Below are 21,461 nucleotides of genomic sequence, written 5' to 3' on the forward strand. Positions count from 1 at the left end.
CAGCGTTGTTAGTATTCGGATTCCCAAAACGATACTTTTTACCGCATCAAAAAATACCAATCACAACCAAAGTTATGAATATAAGTCATAGTGTGAGCGTAAATGTGAGCTAGTTTTGAAATTATGACGTAGCATACAGCATAACAACGCGCGTAGTTAAGATGTTTTTGCTCGCGCACGTGCATTTTAACGTTGCTACGCAACAGCGCAGTAAACCTTTGCTAAAATAACGACATTATTCTAACGGTTATTTTACCTCACTTCCGACGTTAATTATAAAAAATCTAAAGCCTAAATCAAAATTCTAAGAATGCTATAGCCTATTCCTATCCTTTTTCTACAACCCTGCTAAAAATGGCGAGGTTTCAACTCCATTTGCGAGCTGGGTTTGATTTCACCAGAGGGTCATTTTGAGGTCGATTTTCGGTGTTTTTTCTTCTATGTCCCCGTTGCCGGGGAAATTTCGTCAAGTTTAAATTATAGTATAGATATATAACATACTTTCAACGCTACTTTATAAAGTAGTGTTGAAAGTATTAAAACAATGTTAATAAATAGGACAATAACGAAACTCTTTAGACTATACGAGTATATAACTCCATACCGAAGTGTGTTAGTGTAGATTAGTTCTCTGTTCTAACAGGTTCGTAGTTAACACGGTATTAATGTATTATACAATTGCAGCTTCTGTTTTTCTCAACTAATCACACTGGGTGTTTAGATGCGACAATATCACCACGTTACCCCTCCCCCCCCCCCCCCCCCCTCCTCACCACGTTTTAGTTGTATAATTAATATCAGCGCAGTTACAGTTCTAAAGCAAAGCATATTAATTTCCTTGAGGAGGTAGTTATGGTACTTTATATTCGTTAATATTACGGACAATATTTGCAAAATTCAAGTCCCTTATTACTGCACAGGAACTTATCCTCAAACAAAAGTTCACATGTCTGTAAAATTAAGAGCTAGACATTAGACATGTGTTATTGAGACATGTGTTCAGTAACTACCTACCACTACACTACCTACCACCTTGCCTACTTTCTTACTAAGTGTCTTAGTAAGCATGCAGAACTAACTAGTTGAACTCTCTGTTAAAACGTACTCCGTACACTGTAACTGTAACTGTGATAAGCAAGACCTTGTATGTGGCGATATAATAATACCTATCACAGCATTGATTGAGAGCACAACTAAATGCGTGTGTGCATGATGATTTCAGCTTTCACTCCGAGTTTACCTTCATTAGTGAGTTTAACTTTGAAATAGTCTGTGCAGTTTGCACTGCTACAATATGTGTTCTCGTCAGCTAAGACAACACTGCTGCTACATTTTACCAAGGTTTTACCATCCACTATTCTTAGAGAACGGCAATCTCTGCAGCCTTGAGTTTAGGTCAGTTGTCGACTGAAAAACAATTATTATGTGTTAATTTTAACACGATAAAAAGTTAATTTGTAAGATTACGCACCTGGTTCTACTTACTACAACCCCTACGGAGGTATTATACAGGGGTATTATAATATAGGGGTCCTCTTCATGCAGTACCGCTAACAAGCTGCTAACTTACCAGAACTGCAGTCTCAATTATCATACTAATATTAAATTAAGGGTCACACCCCTATATTAGTTTGATATTAATTTATTATTATTATTTCATATTATTAAATACTTAGCGAATGGGTTTGGAATAAACGGGTTATTGTTATGTTATTTAATAGTTTAATTACAAACAGATCTATCTTAAATTATAATAATTGTTATAATTTACGGTAACTGGGATTTTGAGACCCGTTGTTATCTTCAAGTTCAGTAAAATCTCGATTTATTTCTGCAAATTACATTTGGAATCTTCGCGGACGAGAAATTGGTTTAGTTGTTTCAAGACAATTTCTGATTTTTTCTAAATAGACTCAGCGATGACAATGTTCTAATAGTAATAAAGTTTAATAGATCAATCACGTATCGACATTTCTACGTTATACTGATACATTTATTGAATATGAGTATTACTCATATTCAATAAATGTATCAGTATGTGATCTATAAGTAATAAGTATATACAGGGTGGCCCTGGGCCCAGAAGTAACTGCCCATAGGCAACCCTTTAATAACTCATGTAATTCTTCTTAGAATTGCACAGAAATTTCAGAGATATGGGTAAAACTTAGATTTCCTGAAAGTTTCGTCAAATTTAGTTAATTACAGTGGGTGTGGCACGCCACTCCCTCTTTTTCACTATTGTCACCATAAAATGAGATCACGCTTTCAGCTAGGAACTTCAAAGTTTCTAGACACATTTGGTTTGATAATTGAAGTGCTCTCCCAAAATTTCAAGTTGGTTGTTCACAATTTAACCGAGTTATGACCCTTTTAAGGGGGGGGGCCAATGGATATTTTTTTGTTAAACTTGATTTCGAGATAGTAGTTGACCAACAAACTAAGACCAGTGACCAAACTTTTGAGGGGGTCCCAGACCCCAACCGCCAAACGGTGCGCGCAGGGCAGCCACGCCCATATTTGGTCCAAATTAGGCCCAATTTAGCCAAATACCCTGAACATGCCCAAAACCAAGGTTTATGGTGCTCTTCTTGTAGCTAGTGGTCTCCTGAACTCGTATATGAAATTTCATCAAGATTGGACGAAAAATGACTGAGTTATGAGCCAAAAACCATATGCCCATATTTGGGCATACGCACCAAATTTGGTAGATTTCGGCCCATAAATTGGTCAAATATCAATATTTTTGAATGAAACTTACTTTATATGAAAGGTAAGCCTAAACTACATATTATCTGTAAGTTATAGCTTTATATCTGTTTAAATGTGGATACTAAGGCGAAAAAACCACAAAAAATGAACTAAATTGCCCATATCTCGGTTCGCGATATTTGCGGAATTGATCTCATTAAAATTGTAACAACTCAATCAGTTTTCAAAATTTTTGCATGAAATTTTCGAAATCGACTCGAAATTGCATTTCCACCTTATTTTAAATACGGATTTTTGATTTAGGCCTCCAAAAAAATTTGGCGGCCAAATTCCAAAATTATCTCACAAAAATTCAGAATTTGGCCGCCAAATTTTTTTGGAGGCCTAAATCAAAAATCCGTATTTAAAATAAGGTGGAAATGCGATTTCGAGTCGATTCCGAAAATTTCATGCAAAAATTTTGAAAACTGATTGAGTTGTTACAATTTTAATGAGATCAATTCCGCAAATATCGCGAACCGAGATATGGGCAATTTAGTTCATTTTTTGTGGTTTTTTCGCCTTAGTATCCACATTTAAACAGATATAAAGCTATAACTTACAGATAATATGTAGTTTAGGCTTACCTTTCATATAAAGTGAGTTTCATTAAAAATATTGATATTTGACCAATTTATGGGACGAAATCTACCAAATTTGGTGCGTATGCCCAAATATGGGCATATGGTTTTTGGCTCATAACTCAGTCATTTTTTGTCCAATCTTGATGAAATTTCATATACGAGTTCAGGATACCACTAGCTACAAGTAGAGCACCATAAACCTTGGTTTTGGGCATGTTCAGGGTATTTGGCTAAATTTGGCCTAATTTGGACCAAATATGGGCGTGGCTGCCATGCGCGCACCGTTTGGCGGTTGGGGTCCGGGACCCCCTCAAAAGTTCGGTCACTGGTCTTAGTTTGTTGGTCAATTGCTATCTCGAAATCAAGTTTCACAAAAAAATACCCATTGGCCCCCCCCCCCCCCCCCCCCCCTTAAGATCTTGCAGATACGTGATCCAGCACTTAATCAGTGATATCTTCACTCAATCAATGCCCTGATTGGTTGGAGACTGCTTATAGGACAGCGACCGAAGCGCTATAACGCAAATTTCTTCGGTTTTAAGGAACGTCACTATCAGTATTCACTCAAAGTGATCAGATTGTCATCCACCAACATGCTCGTTACCGCCTAATGAGGCTCATTGTTGCTCGCTAGCGAATAGCTCCCGATGAAGAGATTACTGATTGGGTGACGAAATCACTGATTGGATCACGTATCTGCAATATCTTAAAAGGGTTTTATTCAGAAAAAAATTCTAAAATTTCCTTGAATTAATCATCGATTGAGACTCAATAACACTACACGACTTAATCAGAAATTAGTTGGTTAAGGTGCCTAACAGCCTATGGTAGGTTAGTTGCTCGGCTCTATTAGTACTGATCCTATAATCATCCTATAATGGTAAAGAAGTTACAGTTATAATTCCTTGAGTATAAATCATGATAAGTCTGACGACATTTATATATTTATATTAGTCCATAGTTAGTTGTGAAGATGTTCATATTATGATACATAAATATGATAAATAAATATGTGTTAATGATACATAGTATATTTATGCTCGTTTGATAACTTATATTTCTCTGACTGATAAAAGTTCGTCAGATATGGTGTCTCACTCTAGGTGAGCCCATTAACCGTGGTATCTGCACTTCTGCAGCGACGAAAGCCTCGAATGAGTATACTTATAGTTACAGTGTCAGTATTTACTATCTGCAAAGTTATGAGACAATAGACATCGTGATGTTATGTATACTGCTCAGTGCTCCCCCGCTACTGCTTGTATTTTACAATCTGTCCCAAATTTTGACTTGAATTTGACACGATTGAGGTGCTGGAAGTTTGATTTCGGTCGGAGGAAGCCCAGAGCAGAAAGCTTAACAAAACAAAAAGTTGTATTTTCAAAATGCTGTCCCATTTGCCAAATATGAAATTTTCTGAACACAAATTTGACAGATTGGATGAAATTTTTATTTCAGAAACCAATTAGTCAGTTTATTGATGATGCAATGAAACCAAATCGAGGTACCGGGAGTCAAAATCCCGAATAAAATTGCAAAATCGTATTGTCCCAATCTCTGTCCCATTTTCAGTTTTTGAAGATGAAATTTCAAGAACCGAAATTTTACAGTTTTGACTGATTTGTTCACCCGCAACCAATTAGTAAGTCAACTATAGATGGCATATGACACAATTGAGGTGCTGGAAGTTTGATTTCAATCGGAAGAAGCCTACAGCAGAAAGCGTAACAAAACGAAAAGTTGTATTTTTAAAATGCTGTCCCATTTTCAAATATGAAATTTTCTGAACACAAATTTGACAGATTGGATGAACTTTTTACCCAGAAACCAATTAGTCAATTAATTGATGATGGTATGAAACCAAATTACTGGAAGTCAAAACTAATCACCATTCCTCGTCTTTATATCAGGATCCTACACACCAGCAGTCTGCAGTGTGAAAGTAACCCCTGCCCTTATTTTAGAGAACTAGGATACAGAGTAATATCCTGCCAGTGTGAGATTGTATCATTAGTCAGGTCCAGTGTCATGTAGACTGTTTAGCTGTAGAGAGAGAGAGGGGGGTCGGGCTAGCATTGTAAAGATGGTAAGCTGCCCCCCCCCCCCCCCCCCCTGTGAGAGAGTGCAGTGTATTGATACGCCTCTAGTGTGGGGGGGGGGGCAGCCTCTATTGTAATCTCAGTAACGATTTATAAACCAGTAAATAGTAATGATATGATTATTATTAAGTTTGTTTGCTTACACCTGAAGGAGGTAATTAACTGTAAACTTACTGTACTCACACACACACACATGCCATTAACCCGCTAATCATTCAATCACGTGTAGTAGTAATAGTCACGTTTAGTAGTAATAGTCGTATTACAGATCACCAGAGTATAAGATCTTCATCCACGTAGTTTTTACAAAGATAATTGAAAAAAATGTAATCGTCATTACCCGGTCCATATTACGGGTTTTGAGTTTCTTTTGTTCAGTCTTATATGTTTAATCAGTGTATTCAGTGTAAATCTATCATTTAATTAATGATAGATTTCCAATATTCCCTAATAGTTAATACGATACCTCATCGCATTATGTGATCACTTCTAAATCTAATGAAATGAGCAGGTTCACATTCTAACAATAAGCCCAGAAAACTAATGACCTATTATGACACGCGTAGTGGTCTGGGTCTGGAACTGGGTGTACAGTGTACACTGTACACTTGGGAGAGAGAGAGCCATACTCAGCTATTATTATCACCCAGCTTACTGGTCCATGATCAGTTTAGCGCACAACAGACCTGTATTGCTGCTGTTTAGTCCCTATATTTGACAACAGACCTGCATTGCTGCTGTTTAGTCCCTATATTTGAATGTAGTGTTGTTATCGCTAGTCCCGCTATTGCAGCCAGCAGCTATTGTATATTAAAGTCACTATTGTGACGGTACATTAGAACTAGACAGAAACTAAGTGTGAAGGGCCTGAACGGAACCCCTCGGTTTCAGTTCCTTGTTTAACACTGCCGTACAGCAAGGACATCCACCGGGTTCTCCAAGGTTCTATAGGAGCTGCACTGTCGTGTATAATAGTGACCTACCTATAAGAATGTGACCTTCTCTTCCACCCGTCATTAGGTCTCCCATATCACCTACAGATCACCTACAGATCACCTACATATCACTTACATATCACCTACATATCACCTACATATCACCCACATATCACCTACATATCACCTACATATCACCTACATATCACCTACATATCATCTACATAGCACCTACATATCACCTACATATCACCTACATATTACGCACATATCACCTACATATCACCTACATATCACGCACAGCTGCTCTCCCTTTAGCTGTCTGGGCCGCTATTTAGCGGGCAACACCACCAAATTGTATAATGTACTCTAGTTAAACTGTTAAACTACAGTATAGTTTTGCTTGTTTTCTCTTTTGAGTTATTTGTTTGTATCTTATAACCGGACGTGGACTGTTTATAGTACTGAGCATATAGAGCAATTAGCTGGACTCATCCTGCTATTAATAGCCCTGGCTATTAGCCCTGTGCTACAGTACTCTATAACACAGACATCTCCGACAGACGGCTGTTTTGCTGGCTTTTACACACTCAGACTACAGCTCTACTGTGTTAAGTGTTAACCTCAGCTAGAATACAGATCACTGCAATTAGATTAGCTCGTTTACTGGTATAAGGGTAGTTAGGATAATGTTAATGTCCGTTTCTATGGCGATGTTTTGTCCGACTCGTCACTGCGCGGTTCCTAGTAACCAGTAGCTGTATGTTTGCTCTATTGCAAGTTCTCACAGGCTTGTACGCTTTTACTCAGGTAACTACTAGTTGGTCGCTATTTGTGCTTTTGAGCTGGAGCCTGCTTTTGTCACTTATATCTCCGCTCAGTTCAGTTATTTTTTATTTCTTTTTCGGCTCATTGTAATATTATGGTGTTCGGCTGTAACTGTAGGGAACCTTAACACACTCACAGTATTGATAATTTAGTGACAACTTAAATCCCACCATGGATTCAAATTAAAAAGATTATACACTATACAATATACGATAGTAATTCAGTTAAACGAAAATCATACCCATAGAGTAGAACGCTCAGAAAGGCTGATACACGCATGTATAAAGCTTAGAAAGGCTGATACATACATGTATAACGCTAAGATAGGCTGATACACGCATGTATAAAGCTTAGAAAGGCTGATACATACATGTATAACGCTAAGATAGGCTGATACACGCATGTATAAAGCTTAGAAAGATAGGCTGATACACGCATGTATAAAGCTTAGAAAGGCTGATACATACATGTATAACGCTAAGATAGGCTGATACACGCATGTATAAAGCTTAGAAAGGCTGATACACGCATGTATAAAGCTTAGAAAGGCTGATACACGCATGTATAACGCTCAGAAAGGCTGATACACGCATGTATAAAGCTTAGAAAGGCTGATACATACATGTTATTGTTGTTGTTGCCCGGACGGTGCCGGTAGTTCTAATGACCAATTTACAAAAAAAGTTATCACAATGCTGGCAAGCATGACCGTGCCTCTTATATTCACAATACTATTTACCCTCTTTACTATTTACCCCCTTTACTATTTACCCCCTTTACTATTTACCCCCTTTACTATTTACCCCCTTTACTATTTACCCCCTTTATTATTTACCCCCTTTACTATTTACCGCCTTGACTTTTATACCCCCTTTACTAGTATACCCGTTTATTGTTTTTCAAGCATTAACAATCATCGAAAGTAGTTCAGCAGGTATATTTAAGTTCAAAACATTCTAATTTAATTTTAAATATGACAGGAATAAGAAATAGTTATGTGAAGGTTTTTGAGAAATTTGCGCAAAATACGCGCCAGCATGTTATACGAAATTCGGTAAAAAAACCCAAAATCGCCATATTCAGGTGCTTTAAAAACCATGTTAAAATTGTGTTAGAGATCTGAAATTTTGCAGGGCGTCTAGACGTTGACCAAATCGACTGTAAAAAAAGTTTCAAGTTTCAGGAGCATCGGGAAATGGGTTTTCTAGAACCCCTGTTTTACGACAGATTGTCGGGACATACACAGATATACATATTTGACCAAAACCCATAATCATGGGTAGAGTGGACCGCTGCCAGTGTCTCTCTTTCCCAAACAAAAGGAAATGATATTAATTTGATTGACCGTTCTCAAATGCAAAATGATACCGAGAATGAAATCGGTCGCTCGCTTTTCCCATTCATTTACAATTGTAATAGATTAAGAAGAACTACCCAAAGGCAGCTGTACTCGGCAATAAAGATTTAATAAACTTCAGCTAATTCAATAAGTAATAACTACCACCCTTACCCCGAAATACTAGGTATCGACCCGAACGCAACCCAAAGAGATTTTTACAGCATCTGATTGATGTACCTAATCAATCGAAACCTATTACAATTCGTAAGCCGTGAATGAATGGGAAAAGCGAGCGACCGATTTCATTCTCGGTATCATTTTGCATTTGAGAACGGTCAATCAAATTAATATCATTTCCTTTTGTTTGGGAAAGAGAGACACTGGCAGCGGTCCACTCTACCCATGATTATGGGTTTTGGTCAAATATCATCTCTTTTTGATTATAATGTCAGGGTACTTTATAAAGTCGAAATATAAACTGATATCTTCATTAATAAGGAGGAAGTTTCAACAATTTCGAAATTTTTCCTTTAAAAACATTTCCTTGTATTTAGGGAAGCATATCAGTCGATCACTGACTGAATATGCCACTTAATACTCATTCAAGTTGGCATTAAATTCATTTATAATGACATTAAACTGTCGTGGCAAAGCAGAATTTGTTGGAAATCACGAATGAGCAAAATTCTCACCTTTCGCACGTGCAAATTTTTGAGCGGACGTTGCGTGCGCATCCAATATTGAATCGCCGTAAATTTTTGCATGATGGTGTTTTATATATAGCTTGATAAGCATGCAAAGTTTCAAAGTATTTCAAAAAGAACTGTAATCACAACGGCACTCTAAAGTTGACAGAAAATGACAAAAACAGCAATTTTCAGTGATTTTAGCAATTTTCTATCAATTTGGGCGTGTCCCCACGTGTGCAACTTTTCGATTTTTAACTTTAAAACTAGCCTAATGCACAATTTATACCTATAGGAAGCAGAACTGAGCTCCACAACCCAAGGCATGGCCCAACACCAGAGAATACTAAATCGCAAAATTGACGTTTTTATAAAATAATTCTTCAAAAAAGCACAAACTTCAATGACGAATATCTTTATGAAGGAGCAAGCTAGAAAAACTTTCCGGTAGATTTTCAGAATGCTTGAACAATTATCTAAGGTGAAAATTTCCTCAGATTTTGAATACAATTACTTTTTAATGGTGTAAAATCATTTTTAAAAGTTATTACTTTGTCAAAAATCAAGTTTTAAAAACGGTTAACTTGATGACGTCATCAAGGGGTGTTCATGACGTCAAATAATTTGTTTATACAATGTAAACTAAAGTGTAAACAATTCTTTTCAAGACCTGTGGTCGGAAATGGCTGTATCTTTTATACTTTTGAATCTATGGACAATTAAATACAGGCTACAATTGACTGGCAAAGCGTCTATCCCTGAATATATGTATGTATGTATGTATCACGACAATCTGTCGTAAAACAGGGGTTCTAGAAAACCCACTTCCCGATGTTCCTGAAACCTGAAACTTTTTTTGCAGTCGATTTGGTCAACGTCTAGACGCTCTGAAAAATTTCAGATCACTAACTCGATTTTAACATGGTTTTTAAGGCACCTGAATATGGCGATTTTGGGTTTTTTACCGAATTTCGTAAAACAGTGCTGGCGAGTATTTTATGCAAATTTCTTAAAAATCTCAACATAACTATTTTTATTCCTGTCATCTTTGACATCAAATTAGAATGTTTTGAACTAAAAATAAATCTGCTGAACGACTTCCGATGAGTCTTAATGCCTGAAAAACTCCTGCCGGAGGCGGCGGCCTTGATCGGCCGCCGCCTCCGGCCGGAGTGCACGCTTCGCGTGCACGAAAGAGGCTTGTAACGTGTACCAAAGGGGGTATAATAGTAAAGGGGGTATAATAGTAAAGGGGTTACATAGTATACCCACAATAAATGCACCGGTCGTGCTTGCCAGCACTGTGATATATTCAGGGATAGACGCTTTGCCAGTAAATTATAGCCTGTATTTAAGTGTCCATAGATTCAAAAGTATAAAAGATATAGCCATTTCCGACCACAGGTCTTGCGAATAATTATTTACACTTTAGTTTACATTGTATAAAAAAATTATTTGACGTCATGAACCCCCCCTGATGACGTCATCAAGTTAACCGTTTTAAAAACTTGATTTTTGACAAAGTAATCACTTTTAAAATCGATTTTACACCATTAAGAATTAATTTTATTTAAGATTTGAGGGCATATTGAAGTTAGATAATTGTTTAAGCATTCTGAAAATCTACCGGAAAGTTTTTCTACCTTGCTCCTTCATAAAGATATTCGTCATTGAAGTTTGTGCTTTTTTGAAGAATTATTTTATAAAAACGTCAATTTTGCGATTTAGTATTCTCTGGTGTTGGGCCATGCCTTGGGTTGTGGAGCTCAGTTCTGCTTTCTATAGGTATAAATTGTGCATTAGGCTAGTTTTAAAGTTGAAAATCAAAAAGTTGCACACGTGGGGACACGCCCAAATTGATAGAAAATTGCTAAAATCACTGAAAATTGCTGTTTTCGTCATTTTCTGTCAACTATAGAGTGCCGTTGTGATTACAGTTCTTTTTGAAATACTTTGAAACTTTGCATGCTTATCAAGCTATATATAAAACACCAACATGACAAAATTTACGGCGATTCAGTATTGGATGCGCACGCAACGACCGCTCAAAGTTTGCACGTGCGAAAGGTGAGAATTTTGCTCATTCGTGATTTCCAACAAATTCTGCTTTGCCACGACAGTTTAATGTCATTATATATGAATTTAATGCCAACTTGAATGAGTATAAAGTGGCATATTCAGTCAGTGATCGACTGATATGCTTACCTAAACACAAGAAAATGTTTTTAAAGGAAAAATTTCGAAATCGTTGAAACTTCTTCCTTATTGAATTTGATGAAGATATCAGTTTATATTTTGTATTTCAACTATATAAAATTAAAGTACCCTGACATTATAATCAAAAATAGATGATATTTGACCAAAACCCATAATCATGGGTAGAGTGGACCGCTGCCAGTGTCTCTCTTTCCCAAACAAAAGGAAATGATATTAATTTGATTGACCGTTCTCAAATGCAAAATGATACCGAGAATGAAATCGGTCGCTCGCTTTTCCCATTCATTTACAATTGTATAATACATTAAAAAGAACTACCCGAAGGCAGCTGTACTCGGCAATAAAGTTTCAATAAACTTCAGCTAATTCAATAAGTAATAACTACCACCCTTACCCCGAAATACTAGGTATCGACCCGAACGCAACCCAAAGAGATTTTTACAGCATCTGATTGATGTAATCAATCTAAACTTATTACAATTCGTAAGCCGTGAATGAATGGGAAAAGCGAGCGACCGATTTCATTCTCGGTATCATTTTGCATTTGAGAACGGTCAATCAAATTAATATCATTTCCTTTTGTTTGGGAAAGAGAGACACTGGCAGCGGTCCACTCTACCATTGATTATGGGTTTTGGTCAAATTTACATAATAATATTATATTTAAAGAACTGCACCCCAAAAAGAACTGTACCCAAATTTAAGTGCTCGAAATGTCGGCTAACAATACAATATAAAAGATGAAAGGTATAATGTAAAATCCCGTGTAAAATTGTGAGACTTGTGTCGCAAACGCTGTTCAGCGCTGCATGCTCCACAATAATACTACTACTACTGCTCCACAAGTCATCACATACAGTACATAAAAATGTCATGTAGTTACAAACTCCTTATCAGTTCTTAATCCGATTAACTTTCTCTAATCAATCATATCAGCATATTTCACGCACTCGCTATAAAAGCTAAATATAATATTACACAAATATACTGATAACAGCGTACTATTGTAGATTACGCCTTGTCTACACTGAGAATCTTGTCACCCCTTATGTAATGTACTTTTTTAGATCGGTAGTTATCATTTCTTTCAGTTTTAGTCACTTGTGAGCAGATCTTTCTTCACGGTTTCTATCAGGTGAGAGGCACCAGGTATGGTGTTCCGAATTATCCACTCTCTTCAGTCTTCAGTTCGTTTGCTCGAGCAAGACTATCATTCGGTTTTCTATGATCAGGTTTTCCCTTCGTGATGTAGCAGAGGAAGACATCAATAATATCTTGGTCGATACTCCGCATGGTGGTAGTTGTGGCAGCAAATATTGTTGCAGGGGCCCAATAAATGTTATCTGTCCCAATAACATTCGCTGCCACAACATGCGGAGTATCGGCCAAGATATTATTGATTACCTCCTCTGCTACATCACGAGCAGCATTGTATCGATCCTCATCTACACGCCGTAAATCGTGAAGTTTTTGCTTCTTTCATCAGCTTGAACTGCAGATTGGAAAACCTCTGACATCCTCTCGATAGAAGGAGCACTTGATTTACAGTTCTTGTTTACAATGCTGCTCCATGACTTCATCTCTGTTTGTACAGTCCCCTGCGCCAGTTGTTTCTGTTCGGTAAGGGTTTTCTAGGAAGCAGTTTGTTCCGTTTTTAATGTATCAATTGCACCAGCCGCTACTTTACACGATTCTAAATTACTGTCCATTATCTTCATTAGATTCTCTATAAAGTTATCCCATATGTCTTTATATATAACTTCATCAATATATTGATGAGTATACTGAGTGATTTAGTTTTTCTGTATTCTTAGTTTTTGAGGCCGTCCGCTTCCCGATCCCTACAAAAACTTACAATGCATATGTCAAACTAATTTTTACTCGATAGCAATAACTTGTTCATAATGTTTAGCCTATTTTTCTAAGTACCTATGTTTGTTTGATCGAATACCGATTGCAAAAACGTGTTCTGCTATGTAGCATCTGCGGCAACACTTTTAATGGCCGCTATTTTGGAAGAAAGCCAGGCGTCTAATTAAGTTCAACAAATTACACCTTTAAGAATTCAGACATGATATTCGATACGATAACTTTCACGTTTTATTTTGATAGAGTAACTGCACTCACAATTTCGCTTCAAGAGTCCACATTTTATCATTTTATGTTGTCTTATCTTCACTTGAGATTGTACTATGAGTTTTCCTTCTTTGCTATTTACAGTATATACCATCATTATTAACTATCATTCCTGGTTTGGTTACAGCTCAACTGATCGTCTCAACCTCCGAAGACCCCCCCCCCCCCCCCCCCCCCCCCCCCTTTTACCACTCACTATATATTCCCCCTCTTTTCAGACATGCCATGTCGTCCCGGTGTAGTGTTATTAGTACTGGTAAAGTACTCCACACTACTACTACTACTACTGGTATGTTATTGTTATGCTGGTAGTGATGAGCAGAACAAACCAAACCTGAGGATATTTAATGGAGACGACGCCGCTGAAGGAGAATACCCGTTTGTTGTGAGTCCCAGTACCTAAAATACATTGTTCGATGTGAGTCCCAGCAGAGGCTAGAAGGGAAGAAGATATGCTAGAAGGGTAGAAGAGAAGCTAGAAACACATTGGTTTTCTTACCACACTCTTGTTTAATACCCTGAAAAGTAGCTCTAATTATAACTGACCCTTACTCCTCAGGGTCTCCTGCTGGCTAGTGCTACATTCTCCAGCGACGGATCAGGGGGCGGTCAGAACATGTGCGGGGGCTCTATCCTGAGTGACAGGATAATACTGACAGCAGCTCACTGCGTGGTCAAGGACACTGCTATCACTGACCAGGACGGGAGTGCTATAGACGAGCTGTATTACCCGGTGAACCTGGTGTTCCACGTGGGGGAGACACATCTGTACGAGACTGAGCAGAGTGAGCAGATACTGAACGTGGCCGGGATCATGGTCCACGAGGAGTATGATTCCTACAGTGTTGTTAATGATGTGGCATTACTTGTGCTTGATAAACCCATCACCCTGAATGATAAGGTGGCTACTATAGCGCTGCCTGATCCTGCTGATAGAGCTACCCTCTATGCAGACGGCGCTGCTATCACAGTTATTGGTATATGTAGTTATACACACTTTGAAACACTCCTCACTGTAATATATACAATATAGCACAAGAGATGCAGGCAGGTTACAAACCTGCCCCCCCCCCCCCCCCCCCCTGTAAATGAAGGTAAACAGTAGTAACTCCACCAGGGTGGGGAACTACAGAGGATGGTACAACTTCTGAAAAACTAAAGAAGCTGCCCTACACGATATCCTCTAAATCTGATTGTAAGACTAACTACGGTGAGGGTTTGTTAGACGGGATGATGTGTACTGGAACTGCTCCCACAGAGAGACGCGCTGACACTGGAGATTCTGGTTAGTTAACATTTAGTTAGTTACTTTAAGTTACTTTATGTTACTTTAAGTTACTTTAAGTTACTTTATGTTACTTTAAGTTACTTTAAGTTACTTTAAATTACTTTAAGTTACTTTAAGTTACTTTAAGTTACTTTATGTTACTTTAAGTTACTTTAAGTTACTTTAAATTACTTTAAGTTACTTTAAGTTACTTTAAGTTACTTTAAGTTACTTTGAGTTACTTTAAGTTACTTTAAGTTATTTTAAATTACTTTAAGTTACTTTACTATTGTTTCATGTGTTTACTTTAGAGTTACCTCTGCAGGTGGTCCACTGTTTACTAAGAAGGACGGAAAGTGGGTCCAGTTAGGCCTGGTCAGCTGGGGACCTACAGAGATTACAGCTACCTCATATGATGTCAACACTGACGTGCTCTACTTTAGGGACTGGATAGTAACTCACAAGGATAGGTTAGCAAACAACATCTTACTTCTTAGCTGTATCACATAACATCTTACTTGTTAGCTAATTCAGTTTTGAAAACTAGGTTTTAGCCAGGTTTTAACTTTTAAAAGCGACAACTTAATTCTTTGCCCATTTTCAGTGCGTTCACGGACTATGTAACTAGTTTAACAGCTACAAACTCCGCCAAGACTCTGATCCTGGAGAACCTGGCGAACTATCTTTATAAAACTATTAAAATAACTCCTGCTACTTCTACCAAACACACCAAAATAAGTTAGCTCTTATTTCCTTTTTCAACCGAATCTTATCTGTAGGTTATAAACGTACAAAACGAATATTATACATGTTATAGTGAATATGTTATAGTGAAAACAATACAATAATGTTTTCCGCCTTTCATACGATCCTAAATTTCAAGCGTTAAGTATTAGTATTTACACGGCACTCGATTGGTTGTATTTTCTTGAACTAACTGCAGTTTATTGCCCAATAATTAAAAACACCCTGTTTATAAAACTTCTCAATTTTCAGCTATAAAGTCCGGCACGATGAAGCCGTACGATTTCCTAATAGTGTACGATGGAGACGATCCCCTGCATAACACAATGCTAGCCCAGCTGTCTGGCACGCTGTCCGAACAGAGCTTCACTTCATCTACTGTACAGGTAGTTCTACATTATCTTAATGTGAACCTAATGTGAACCTTAGAAATTATAAATATAAACAAGTGAACGAAAATGTAGGGTCTATTATGGTTTGGGTTAGTGGGTCCCCTATTATTCCACTATTTTAAATTTATGTGTTTGTTAGTTGTTCCTTCACCTACTGACTACTCAACAGGGGCTGACACTAGCTATTTTAACGGGTAAAGAAGGAAAGTCAGATGGGTTAATTGTGGAGTACTCTGAAGTTTCAGACGCGGGACTAACACTGAGCTCACCTGTTCAACTGGGTAATGTTCCGTTTGTGTTGACTGTTGAACAGAATTACTTAATTATACCTTGTAAATACTAAAGTAGTAACAAGTTAGCCAGGAATTGGCCGATGAGTGATAGTCACAAATCAACGTGCGTTATTCCAGAATGATGATTATCTATCAACGCTCCTTATCACGTGACATACGTTAACACGACCTGCTAAACCCTAACCTCTCACACAGTTCCTAACCGTCACTCTCACACAGTTCCTAACTGTCACTTTCGCACAGTTCCTAACCGTCACTCTCACACAGTTCCTAACTGTCACTCTCACACAGTTCCTAACTGTCACTCTCACACAGTTCCTAACCGTCACTCTCACACAGTTCCTAACCGTCACTCTCACACAGTCCCTAGCCGTCACTCTCACACAGTCCCTAACCGTCACTCTCGCACAGTTCCTAACCGTCACTCTCGCACAGTTCCTAACCGTCACTCTCACACAGTTCCTAACCGTCACTCTCACACAGTTCCTAACCGTCACTCTTACACAGTTCCTAACCGTCACTCTCACACAGTTCCTAACCGTCACTCTCACACAGTTCCTAACCGTCACTCTCACACAGTTCCTAACCGTCACTCTCACACAGTTCCTAACCGTCACTCTCACACAGTTCCTAACCGTCACTCTCACACAGTTCCTAACCGTCACTCTCACACAGTTCCTAACCGTCACTCTCACACAGTTCCTAACCGTCACTCTCACACAGTTCCTAACCGTCACTCTCAAACAGTTCCTAACCGTCACTCTCACACAGTTCCTAACCGTCATTCTCACACAGTTCCTAGCCGTCACTCTCACACAGTTCCTAACCGTCACTCTCACACAGTTCCTAACCGTCACTCTCACACAGTTCCTAACCGTCACTCTCACACAGTTCCTAACTGTCACTCTCACACAGTTCCTAACCGTCACTCTCACATAGTTCCTAACCGTCACTCTCACACAGTTCCTAACCGTCACTCTCACACAGTTCCTAACGGTCACTCTCACACAGTTCCTAACCGTCACTCTCACACAGTCCCTAACCGTCACTCTCACACAGTTCCTAACCATCACTCTCACACAGTTCCTAACCGTCACTCTCACACAGTCCCTAACCGTCACTCTCACACAGTTCCTAACCGTCACTCTCATGTCACACAGTTCCTAACCGTCACTCTCACACAGTCCCTAACCGTCACTCTCACACAGTTCCTAACCGTCACTCTCACACAGTTCCTAACCGTCACTCTCACACAGTTCCTAACTGTCGCGTCACTCTCACACAGTTCTTAACCGTCACTCTCACACAGTTCCTAACCGTCACTCTCACACAGTTCCTAACCGTCACTCTCACACAGTTCCTAACCGTCACTCTCACACAGTTCCTAACCGTCACTCTCACACAGTTCATGATTACAATTCTCAGCTAGTAACTGTATTACAGGTACACTGCGTGTGCTGATAAGTTTTACTGTCTCAACAACAAGCTCTTCTGCGACTCCAATCAAGAGGGAAACTGTAAGTAAACAATTATAGATCTATCATCTAACGTTATTAGTCACCAGTCACCACGCAGTTTAAATCGTCACACATTTCGAAGAATTTCAGTGGTCGTCTCCCCAGCTAGTTTCCAGCACCGTTCTCTATTAATAGTGTAGTGGATTGTTGTGAGACCGAGTGGCCGTGGGGGCGGGGGAGGAATTACCCCGCTGCACTGCAGCGGAATCAAGTATGCACTACCGCCTGGACTTTATTTGATCAATAAAAAGGATTTTTTTACCAATCTTCTATTGACTACCTTATCAGACTTATCTGGGCGGTGGTGGTCGCAAAATATTTTCGAAAAATTGAGAATTTCTTTTTTTTCGGCTCTAATTTTAATTTTGTAATTGAAGTTGAACAGCCAGGTGATCAATGATTCGAATCAATTATTTTGGTGTAAGTTTAATATACTCTTACTCTCATAGAAAATTCTTCATTCTAACAGACTTATATTTGAAAATAATTAATAATTATAGGCGGTAATTCAGCCAGCAACTGATTAGTGCCTATCCTTGTCAAGTCCGATTATGTAAATTGTTTTCAATCGAACAATGAACCTGATAGGGGGGGGGGTCCAACTACATTTTTGTACACTAATTTAGCGTACATTTGGCAAACATCTGATGGCCATGTACATTAATGGTCTTAAAAAATGTACAAAAAAACCGGAAATCCCTGGAAACGAAACAGGAAAAACAGGAAAAAACATATTTTATACATTTTTGTGCATTTTTGAACAAATCTGGTGGCCAAACAGGAAAAAACATATTTTGTAAATTTTTGTACATGTACATTTGGCAAAAATCTGGTGGCCATGTACAAAAATGTAGTTGGACCCCCCTCCCCTCCCCTGATAATTGTTTTTCTGCAATGAACGCGTTATTTTGTCAGTTTGTGATTGTGTAACCCACATTTCTATTGCATGACTGTTCATGTCGGCCGGTGTAGTGGTAATGGATAATGGATATGTCATTGAAATTGTTGGCGTGTGTTTGAAGGAACATATTGTGTGATGTTAGAAGGAACATATTGTGTGATGTTTGAAGGAACATATTGTGTGATGTTTGAAGGAACATATTGTGTGAATGTTTGAAGGAACATATTGTGTGATGTTTGAAGGAACATATTGTGTGATGTTTGAAGGAACATATTGTGTGATGTTTGAAGGAACATATTGTGTGATGTTTGAAGGAACATATTGTGTGAATGTTTGAAGGAACATATTGTGTGATGTTTGAAGGAACATATTGTGTGATGTTTGAAGGAACATATTGTGTGAATGTTTGCACATTGATAGTACGTACTGTGTGTGGCGTGTGAATGTTATCTGTGTGTGGGAATGTATATCTCTACTACTATCTCTGTTATCTGATCTCTACCTGTGTGGTTCCTGCAGGTAGAGATGGTAGCGACGAAGCAGGAGAATGCCCAACATCCTCTGGCTCTACATCAACCAGCACTGACAAGAACAGTTCTACACCCAGCTCCTTCAACACAGTCTTACTTCTTGTGTCTCTCCTTGTTAGGACAATCAATACATTATAATTTACACTCAGTTAGTAGTGGAACTGTTTCTAATGTTGGGTACTAGTATTGTGTAATAATATGTAATAATAGAGTACTGATAAGTAATGATATGTTTTTATAGATTACTAAATTATACAAGTAGAATTATCTCATCTTCATGATTATTCCTTTAATTTCATTAATGATTGCTTGATAGAACTTTCATTTCGTCAGATTCACGTGTAGATTATCGATTTATAGTCGTATAATTTATCAAGAGATATGTTTATATGGTTGTAATTTTCAGATTAAGTTATACAGAGTTTTAATAATTATTTAAGTTTTTAATTCAGTAAATGTTTAGATTATTTATTTTATAAGATATGAAACTGTACATAATATATACTTTCTAAAAATGTTTTTGAAACGAAACTAGAACTACTGTTTCTACCTGTTTTTACTGTTTTTACTTCACCTAAGTAGCTGTAAGAAGCTTATTTTACCTGTATAATAGATCGCTAATTGCTGCTACGTATTACTGCGGTGGTTGTTCTGTTTGTTTCTCAAAATATACTAAAAATAGTTAGACATGCTTTAAATTCACCCTTGTAACCTTGGGAACTGTTGTAGGGATTATCATTGTAATCCTTATCATTGTATCCTTGGGAACCATTGTAACCTTGGAAACTTTTGTAACCCTTGTAAGGATTGTCATTATAACCTTGGGAACCCTTGTAATCTTGGGAAGCCGTGCAGGGATTGTCATTGTAACCTTGGGAACCCTTGTAGGGATTGTCATTGTAACCTTGGGAACCCTTGTAGGGATTGTCATTGTAACCTTGGGAACCCTTGTAGGGATTGTCATTGTAACCTTGGGAACCCTTGTAGGGATTGTCATTGTAACCTTGGGAACCCTTGTAGGGATTGTCATTGTAACCTTGGGAACCCTTGTAGGGATTGTCATTGTAACCTTGGGAACCCTTGTAGGGATTGTCATTGTAACCTTGGGAACCCTTGTAGGGATTGTCATTGTAACCTTGGGAACCCTTGTAGGGATTGTCATTGTAACCTTTGGGAACCCTTGTAGGGATTGTCATTGTAACCTTGGGAACCCTTGTAGGGATTGTTATTGTAACATTGGGAACCCTTGTAGGGATTGTCATTGTAACCTTGGGAACCCTTGTAGGGATTGTCATTGTAACCTTGGGAACCCTTGTAGGGATTGTCATTGTAGCCTTGGGAACCCTTGGCCTTGTAGGGATTGTCATTGTAACCTTAGGAACCCTTTACTGTACTATCAGATTACAGGATTCTCACTAAATTGACATCATATGACTAACACCACAAATAGTTGCTATAACAACACAACTGTTCCATCCTAATTAGCAGGAGCTATCTACCTCATACCAACTAACTAGAGGATCTAAAACAAGAGAGCTCTATGAATATATATGTATATATATGGGCTCAGCTCTGCTTATATAATAGGTTTATTATTTTTCTTTCTAGAAGTTTTAGTAAAAGTTTTTTAGATGTGAAAAACAAGAAAAACTGACGAAATCATTTCTATGTTCTTCTCAGGTAAAGATAGTAGTGACGAAGTGAAAGCAAATTGTGACAAGATTAACAAAAATAACGATACTGACAATAACGATACTGACAATAACGATACTGACAATAACGATACAGACAATAACGATACTGACAATAACGATACTGACAATAACGGTACTGACAACAGCAATGACGAGGGTGATAGCAACAATGCTGATGAAGTTGAGGATGACAAATCAGGAGATATCAGAATTTACCGGACTCCAGTGTTACTATGTTTGTGTTTAGTTCTACTGTTTGTTTTATAAACAATGCGATACTTGAAATCCTATTTAAGAATGACAACAAATTTTAAATCAAAAGCAGTTTTATTTTTAAAGGTTTTATTCAGTTTCTAATTTGTTTGAAATTTATTATAATTGGTAAAGAACTAAAGAGTTTGTGATTTGATAGCAGAAGTTTCTACTGTTCTATTGTATAAATGTATGTGTAGATATTTATTTTAAATCCTTCGATTTTAGCCTAAATTTTGTAATATTATTTGCTTTAAAATATAACACGCCAAGGGCACACCGATTTATTGAAGGCG

The 21,461-nt window shown here is 37.9% G+C and overlaps 2 protein-coding genes across 3 annotated transcripts in view; one reads left to right on the plus strand and one right to left on the minus strand.

The window, feature by feature from the left end:
* LOC134816726 (arginine and glutamate-rich protein 1-A-like) overlaps window positions 1–21,461 on the minus strand; it is a 1,122,901-nt gene that overhangs the window by 511,683 nt on the left and 589,757 nt on the right. The window lies entirely within an intron of this gene.
* Window positions 13,794–21,396, plus strand: LOC134816535 (trypsin-1-like). 2 transcript variants are annotated; one of them, XM_063825422.1, is made up of 9 exons: window positions 13,794–13,960; window positions 14,135–14,552; window positions 14,693–14,860; window positions 15,168–15,312; window positions 15,447–15,580; window positions 15,839–15,972; window positions 16,148–16,259; window positions 17,715–17,788; window positions 20,900–21,396. In XM_063825422.1, the coding sequence occupies exons 1-9, from the start codon at window positions 13,796–13,798 to the stop codon at window positions 20,921–20,923; spliced, it is 1,374 nt and encodes a 457-aa protein (XP_063681492.1). In that variant the 5' UTR covers window positions 13,794–13,795; the 3' UTR covers window positions 20,924–21,396. The 2 variants fall into 2 exon arrangements, with proteins under 2 accessions (XP_063681492.1, XP_063681491.1); XM_063825421.1 differs by having other exon boundaries at window positions 19,209–21,395.

This window comes from Bolinopsis microptera, chromosome 6 (genome assembly GCF_026151205.1).
Source record: "Bolinopsis microptera isolate Bmic1 chromosome 6, MBARI_Bmic_1.0, whole genome shotgun sequence".
NCBI lineage: Eukaryota > Metazoa > Ctenophora > Tentaculata > Lobata > Bolinopsidae > Bolinopsis > Bolinopsis microptera.

What these genes read in the sequence shown, in the direction of transcription:
- LOC134816535 (XM_063825421.1), top strand. Translation starts at nt 13,796, where the DNA reads ATGCCATGTCGTCCCGGTGTAGTGTTATTAGTACTGGTAAAGTACTCC. An exon ending in CGCTGACACTGGAGATTCTG is followed by an intron (nt 14,861 to 15,167) that starts GTTAGTTAACAT and finishes TTACCTCTGCAG; the next exon opens with GTGGTCCACTGTTTACTAAG. An exon ending in TACCAAACACACCAAAATAA is followed by an intron (nt 15,581 to 15,838) that starts GTTAGCTCTTAT and finishes CTCAATTTTCAG; the next exon opens with CTATAAAGTCCGGCACGATG.